An 8,661-nucleotide genomic window follows, 5' to 3' on the forward strand; every position below is an offset into this window, starting at 1 on the left:
AGATTGTTGCATGTAATTTAAATAATTGGTTTGGCTATAGCAATCTATACATTAGTGCTTCTGAGTTGTTCTAAATCACAGAAAAGTAGTATTTATCCAAATTCAACATATGCATGCGCACGAACTTAGTGCGCGTAAATGTTCCTGGCGTATCTTTTTTAATGAAGGATTTACGTGTAAATAATAAAATTTTGGGGAAAAGACAAAATAGTAATCTTTGGAGATTATACATCCAAAGAAATTCTAGCTTTATTTAATTACAATCTTAACTCATGAAGGAATAACAGAAGTTCAGACCATCCCATTACTCACAGAAAAAGGAAAAAATTATTTATCATTTGGTTCATCTGTGTATGATACAAGGTTGTAAAGACGAACTCAAGAAAACTACCAGTCTATGATAGTACATCTCATTCTAGCCTCATATATGCCTAATCCCATCACAAGCTAGCGTCCCCTCAAGATCACCAATTATCCTAGCTATTCTCACTTCCAAACCTCTCTGTATGTCTCTGAATAGAGTCCCAATAACATCTGCAAACTGCTCCATATTGAATCCTACAGATTCATCTAGACCACCGTCACTGCTATTGATACTACTCATTATCTTTAATTGTATGTCCATCAATTTCTGGCCAGTTGCAACCACAAGCCTTTGCAGCTGAAATGTCTCCTCGAGAAAATTTCCAAGAACTCTACTTTGCTCTTTCGCGCTCCCTCCTCCAGTATTTTCATGCTGAGGGGGGAAAACAAAGGAAGTAAAAGTTAATTGACGTTATCATTAAGAATTTGCAGCAAAAAAAAAAAAAAAAAGTTGGGCAGATAGTTACCATCCTTCTGCACAAGTCATTGGCCTTTTCTTCAAGAGATTGAAATCTCTTTACTTGTTTACTCATCAAGTAAATGACTAATGTGATCCCTTTTAGGTTCTGCTTGTTGTCTTCGACTTTCTTATCTTTGGGGCTAGCGCAGGGGTTGTCACCGATCATAATTTGTTTCACCCCAGCCAATTTCTCGAGCATAATTAATTGCTGTTTCAACCTTTTTATCTTGTAGGAGACTCCAAGAGCTTGGATGTCAATTCTCGAGGATGACTCCTTTGTGAAAGCATGGGCTTGTTTATGTGTGTTGTTCACGGATGATGCATGAATTGAGTCGATAGACACAACTTTCTCTTCTTCCGTCTCTTCTTTATGGGAATCAATGATCAAACTAATGCTTTTTGCGTGTTCATAAGGATCTAAGCTAAGAGCTTCTTTTGAAGTTATTTCATCAATGCAGATGATGGAATTATCCACAGAGTTATCTGCAGATAGTGCTGAATCAGTCGGACTAATTGCTGCAATATCATTAACCATTTCACTATCCACTTCCATATTCCTTTGTTTCTTCATTGCAGTATCCACTTCAGTCAGAGCTTCGCAAACCTGAGAAGTAGGGTAATTTTTAAGACAGTTCCTCTGGTAGTAATGGACGAAGCAACTCAATTCTTCTTTCAGAGATTTTATTTCCTCTTCCTTGTCCATCAAAAGTGCTCCGAATTTGAAGTTTTCCTCCCTCAACTGCGATAAGTTCTCTTCAAGCACTTCAATTTGGGACTGCAGCCGCTTTGATTCAATATCTCTGCTAAGTAATCTCCAACGGAAGGCTTCTATTTTCTCATCTTTGAGCCTCATCTGCTCCGTGAATGCTTCAATCTCTGTGAAATGCTTTTGCTCAAGTATAGTTGCATATTTCTCCGTTTCCATCCGTACCCAATCTTTCAAGTTCTGAAAGTCATGTATATCTGCTTCAAAGAAATTCAAATCATTCAACTATTGAATTGCTTAAACGTCTATGGCCTAATTCTATGATCGCGCAGTGCAAACTTCGTAGTACTTGTCTTCTTAAAGGAAATCAATCAAATCTTACATCCTTCTATTGGCAATAACTATACACTTGATCTAACTTGTCATCTATATACATCCAATGAAGAAATATCAAGATTGTGCTTGGAAAGAAGTTTGTTGGAGTTTCATATGTTTTAACTATACACTAAATCTTCAATTAATATTGATGTTTGTTTTTGTTGTTGTTGCAACTCTGAAGAGTTTTACACTTCAAAGGTGATCCGTGTTACACTTAAACTGAAGAGTGTTTCTTATGAGTGTGAGCTACATCATGTTGTAAATGCATTTGCTATTCTAGCTATTCTTAACCAAACTCATTGTAAAACGCATGTAAGGAAAATATATGGATCATGTAAATCATGTTCTAGATATTTGATAAAGAAACTTATGCACAAAGATTTTCAACCGCAAGAGCTTTCCTACTTCTTTTAGTAACCCAAATAGTAAATTAACTTAAAAAAATTCTAGCTTTAAAGCACGTTCCAGGAATTCTACTGAGTTCTCAGCATTAGTTAATATTAACAGAAAATAAGCATCGATACGGAGAAATAAGACATACCGTCATTAGGTCCTTCACTGGAGTACTGGTCCAAGCATTTGACAGCCGCAACCACAGTCTCCGCTTTCCCCTCGGCCGCAAACCGCTGCTCCTTCTGCCTCTCCGACTCAAAGTAATCTAGCAGAACACTCTTCGAAGACTCAGCTCGACCCTCTCTTGTGTCTCGACTCCCATTTATTCCTCCACTTCTCCATCTCCAGCTCCGCCTGCTTCTTCTTCGCCTTGGACATCTTCACCTCCTTCAGCAGCATCCCCTTCTCCTCCGCGTCGAGCTTCGATTTCCTCAACATCGCCGACAGCATTTTATCCTTTTGATCCAAATCCCCCCGCAACTTCCCAATCTTATCCGATAGCTTCTCCACCATCATCCCTGCTTCCTCCTTCCTCTCCAGCATTCGGTCGAGCTCTCGCTTCGACATCTCCATCGCCGACCTGTGATCCCTCTCTTCCTTCTCGAACTCTTCTTTCAGTTCCTGCACTTCTTTCTTAGTGAATTGCAGTTTCTCCAATAACTCTTCCTTCTTCTTTGTCTCTGTAGTAATGACCTCGTCCTTGGCTTTGATCTCGCATTCAGCCTCGGTTAGTCTGTAGCTCAAATTGGACACGGTTTCTTCGTTTTTGGCTGTTAATGATTGCAATCGGGTCGTCAAAGCTCGGATCTGGAGCCTGAGGCTTTTCCTCTCGGCAATCCAGCTCTGTTCATGGGAGGCGAAGATGCCGACGACTTTCTCATTGGCTTTGGCGTCCTCAGCTCTGATCAATCTCATCTGGGTTAATTCGTTCTCTGCTCTTTTGACTCTCTCTTCCCATGAATCTCTCCTCACTTGGGCCTTGTCAATGAGCAGGCCCAAGAGATGAGCGCTCCCCAACAGGATTATCTCTCGGCGGTCTAATTCGGGCTCCGTCGACCTCGATAGAAGATGAAGGCCGGCGAAAGCCCACGAAGGAATTTGATGGCCGCCTTCTCTAACATTTTCCATTGACGCTCCGCTAATTTCTTTTTGAGGAAGTAATAATTGGAAGTACTTAATAATCACGAAGGAAGTAAATTATTGATGGATTAAGTTAATAAGGGGAGTGGCTTGCTTACCCAGAAAGAAAATCTTAAGGGGATGAAAAGCATGAGAGGAGGAGCACGTGCGAGGCACGGCAGCAGGGAATCAAATTGGGTGAACAAAGCTGCAATAAATCATGGGAAAAGATTCCTTTCTTTGTAGTAACTGAAACCTGCTTTCAACCATCAGTTCATGCAAAAACAGCTCCAGCAGCAAAGAGAAATCTGGGGCTTTTGAGGCTGTTATTTTGGATTGGCTGGGTTGGGAAACAGGACACAGTTCCGTTTGCTAGAGGCTATATATAACATAAAAGGCTAAGATAAAAGGGCAATCACAGTTCATATATGTAGGGGCCCAGTGTTGGCGGGGACCAGTAAATGGGGGATTTGATCTGAGGATTTAAATTAATTTAATTTAAATTTTTTTTTTGGGGGTTAACATCGAGAGCACAGAAAATGTGGCCTGCGATGAGAAAAAGAAAGGCGCACGCACCAAGCAAGCTGTTTGTTTGTCGGGAAGGGGAAAGTCTGTTAAAAATGTTAGTTTTAACATGCGTTTTTGCAAGAAAATCTGTCAAAATTGACACTTTTTGCAGACTTTCAACCCATTTCCCCCTCTAAAAGAGACAACCAAACGCGCCCTTAGGTGAAAGGGGTTTTTTTCCCTTTCTTTCTTTTTCCTCTTCTTACTCTCCAATTTGGTGGGTAACATTGTTGGGGATTCGAAACAATCAATCGAACCCTTGCCCTTCCGGACCTTGTGTTGAAAGTAGGAAAGTAGGAATAAACCACAAATAAAGATCTAACCTTGTAAAAACAGTAAAAGAGACGAACACACAGATTTAACGAGGTTCGGCAACGTGCCTACGTCCTCGGGAGCCACACCACACAATCTTTCTATTAATTGAAGAAGAAAATACAAGCTCTCAAACAAGGGGTAAATCTCTCTGAGATTCTCTCTCTCTTTGCAGCCAAAAAGCTCTCTTTTTGATGTCTTACAAACCCTAAAAACGTTTGGGTATTTATAACAAACCCCAGCAGAACAGGATTCCTAGATAAAATAGGAAACAGCGAATCTGCGTCGCGGTCGACCGCTTTGCCAAGGTCGGTCGACCGGTCAGAACGACGAAATCCTACAGGGTCTTGTGCACGATATCGGTCGACCGCAGCGACCACGCCGGTCGACCGGCCAGAGCGAAAACTTCTTCTCAGTCTCCTGCAGTGCACGCGGTCGACCGGCTCTGCCACTGCGGTCGACCGCACAGTCTTCTGACTGTTTTCTTCGTCTTTTCGATTGCAGCTTTGGGTCTACACACTTAGACTAACAATCTCCCACTTGGAGACCAAAGCGTCATCAACGAGCTCACCCGAACTCTCCCCTTCTTCGCATGTATCTTTTCCCCCGAAAAATTCTTTCTTCAATCAACATCCCGGACGATCGCGCCGATCCTCGTAGTGTGGCTCCGCCTTCGTCTTCTACTCGTGAAGGCCAACTGAAGTTGCGCACAACTCCAGTTTCTCAATGGTGACTGCCTTCGTCAACATGTCCGCCGGATTTTGACTCCCCAAAATCTTCATTAAGTGCAACTTTCCGTCCTCGATCAGCGAGCGTATAAAATGGTATTTAACGTCGATGTGCTTCGTTCTGGCATGATATACTGGATTCTTGGCAAGATGTATAGCGCTCTGGCTATCACAATAAAGAACTCCTCTCCCTTGCTTCAGATCCAACTCTTCCAAGCACCCGTTCAACCAGATCATCTCCTTGCTTGCTTCAGTCACCGCGACATACTCAGCCTCGGTTGTAGACAAAGTCACAATCTTCTGCAGACGTGAGACCCAGCTCACTGCTGTCGACGCTAAGGTATAAACATACCCCGTGGTGCTTCGCCTCGTATCATGATCACCGGCGAAGTCCGCATCCACGTATCCCTGCAGCACCAACTCCTTCCTCCTGAAACATAGTGGCTTGTTCGTTGTTCCCCTCAAGTACCGCATTATCCACTTTACGGCCTCCCAATGCTGCTTTCCTGGATTGCTTGCAAATCTGCTCACAACTCCCACTGCATGGGCGATGTCCGGCCTCGTGCAAACCATCGCGTACATGAGACTCCCAATGGCTGAAGAATATGGCACCCTGCTCATATGCTCTCTATCTGCATCTGTCTTAGGCGATTGCTCCTCAGATAACTTGAACTGACTTCCAAGGGGTGTGCTAACAACTTTAGCATTCTGCATGTTGAACCTCTGAAGTACCTTCTCAATGTATTCAGCTTGGCTCAAACTCAATGTCCCTTCAGCTTCATCCCTACTGATTCGCATCCCTAGAATCTGCTTCGCTGCACCCAGATCCTTCATTGCAAATTCCTTTGCTAGCTGCCTCTTCAAACTGTTTATCTCTTCTAAACACGGTCCTGCTACCAACATGTCATCAACATATAATAACAAAATAATGAAGCTGGACTCGAACCTTTTGAAATAACAGCAATGATCCGAATTGCATCTTCTGTAGCCATTGTTCTGCATGAAGTTATCAAACTTCTTATACCACTGTCTCGGAGCCTGTTTCAAACCATATAAGCTCTTCTTGAGCTTGCACACCATCTCTTCCTTTCCTTCTTCAATGAAGCCAACAGGCTGCTTCATGTAGATTTCTTCATCCAAGTCACCATGAAGAAAGGCAGTCTTCACATCTAACTGCTCAAGGAAGAGGTCTTCTGCAGCTACCAAACTCAACACCACTCTGATGGTTGTGAGTTTCACAACAGGGGAAAATATCTCCGTGTAGTCCACTCCTTCCCGCTGTTGAAACCCTTTCACTACTAATCTGGCCTTGAATCTCTTGCTTCCATCACTCTCCTGCTTGACCCGGTAGACCCATTTATTGTGCAAGGCTTTCTTCTGTGCAGGTAGCTGGGCTAACTCCCATGTCTCATTAGTGAGTAGAGAATCCATCTCCTCCTGCATCGCATGCTCCCACTGCTGAGATTCACTCACTTGCACTGCCTCTTCATAACACTCCGGCTCTCCGCTATCTGTTAAGAGTAGATAATCAAGTGACGAGAGGTATTTGGGATTTGGTTTGGGTACCCTAGATGACCTCCTAGGCTCCACGCCCTGGGTAGTAGCTTCTGCACCTGTAGTCTCCTCCGTTCTACGGTCAGAACTGACATCGTCGCCCCCATCTGGAAGTTCCTCCAAATCCATGTACTCGGATCCACCTGTATCCGTAGTGCTGCTCCCACTGCTTTGGCTATCCTTGGCATTGTCCCTGTCCTTGTACATCACCTCCTCATTGAATATCACATCCCGGCTCCTGATGATCTTCCTGTTCTTCTCATCCCAAAGGCGATACCCGAACTCATCAATGCCGTATCCAATGAATGTGCACTTCTGTGACTTAGCTTCTAGCTTGTCCCTGACATGGTCACTGATATGAACATAAGCCACGCAACCAAATACCCGCAAGTGTGAGAGATTTATCTTCTTTCCACTCCAAACCTCCTCTGGAATCCCAAAATCTAATGGAACTGATGGCCCGTGATTAATAAGGTATGCTGCCGTATGCACCGCATCCGCCCAAAATGTCTTAGGCAGACCTGCATGTAATCGCATGCTCCGCGCACGCTCTGTCAAGGTCCTGTTCATCCTCTCTGCAATGCCGTTCTGCTGCGGCGTCCCTGGAGTAGTCCTCTCTAAGCGAATCCCATTCGTAGCACAGAACCTCTTGAACTCCTCCAGCTCGTATTCTCCACCATTATCTGATCTCAAGCACTTCACCTTCAGATCTGTCTCGTTCTCGACCATGGCCTTCCACTTCTTGAAGATCTCGAACACCTCTGACTTGTGCTTCATGAAGTAAACCCACACCTTCCTCGAGTGATCGTCGATAAAGGTGACGTAGTATCTCGAACCGCCAAAAGAAGACTGATAATCATATTTTATTACAATTTTATACCCTCATTATCTATTTTACATGAATAAATATACCATTAATAATTATTGTTAGATTAGTTTGCACATAATTGAATGAAAATATAAATAAATATTATTAAATGTAAAAACCCCTCAAAAATCTCTCTTCTCTATTTTGTAGTATTTCCGCATCCGCCCAAAATGTCTTAGGCAGACCTGCATGTAATCGCATGCTCCGCGCACGCTCTGTCAAGGTCCTGTTCATCCTCTCTGCAATGCCGTTCTGCTGCGGCGTCCCTGGAGTAGTCCTCTCTAAGCGAATCCCATTCGTAGCACAGAACCTCTTGAACTCCTCCAGCTCGTATTCTCCACCATTATCTGATCTCAAGCACTTCACCTTCAGTTCTGTCTCGTTCTCGACCATGGCCTTCCACTTCTTGAAGATCTCGAACACCTCTGACTTGTGCTTCATGAAGTAAACCCACACCTTCCTCGAGTGATCGTCGATAAAGGTGACGTAGTATCTCGAACAGCCAAGACACACTGGCTGGGCCCCATACATCTGTATGAATCAACTCTAGCTTCTGAGCCTTAGGTGGCCTTCCACCCTTCTGGAAACTAACCCTCTTCTGCTTCCCAAAGATGCAGTCTTCACAAACCCCGACTTCCACGGTGTCGATCCCGGTTAGCTTTCCTTGTGAATGTAGAATTTTCATCCCTTTCTCGCTCATGTGCCCCAGCCTATTGTGCCACAGATCTGTACTCTCCTTGCCAGCTGCAATTGCGAGGGTGTCACTCGCATGTGAAGTGAGGTAGAGAGTTCCCGTTTTGTTGCCTCTGGCAACAACCATCGTACCGTTGGAGATCCTCCACGAATCCCCGGTGAATGTCGAAACGTAGCCTTCTGCTCCAAGCTGTCCCACCGAAACAAGATTCCTCTTCAGCTTCGGCACGTGTCTCACGTTCTTCAAGTTCCACTTAGAGCCCTTTATCTGTATCTGAACGTCGCCCTTTCCAACAATATTGCAAGGTTCATTATCCCCCAAGTATACTTTACCAAAGTCCCCTGCTACATAGTTCTGAAGTAGTTTCCTATTTGCAGTGGCGTGGAAAGAAGCTCCTGAGTCGATGACCCAAGAATCAGAATCGCTATCCATAGCAAGGATCAAGGCATCCTGCACGATATGAGCCTCCTGCTCACCCGCATCCTTCTTTGGTGCTTTACAGACCGAAGACATATGGCC

At 44.0% G+C, this 8,661-nt stretch overlaps 1 protein-coding gene across 1 annotated transcript; it reads right to left on the reverse strand.

Moving 5' to 3' along the window:
* LOC109840087 (interaptin) lies at nucleotides 305-3,757 on the reverse strand. Its single transcript, XM_020408595.1, is given in 4 exon segments — nucleotides 305-736; nucleotides 831-1,786; nucleotides 2,449-2,591; nucleotides 2,593-3,757. Coding segments are annotated over 4 exon segments (2,250 nt in total). The 5' UTR covers nucleotides 3,429-3,757; the 3' UTR covers nucleotides 305-421.

The sequence above is a fragment of the Asparagus officinalis genome, chromosome 5 (genome assembly GCF_001876935.1).
Source record: "Asparagus officinalis chromosome 5, Aspof.V1, whole genome shotgun sequence".
Classification (NCBI taxonomy): domain Eukaryota; kingdom Viridiplantae; phylum Streptophyta; class Magnoliopsida; order Asparagales; family Asparagaceae; genus Asparagus; species Asparagus officinalis.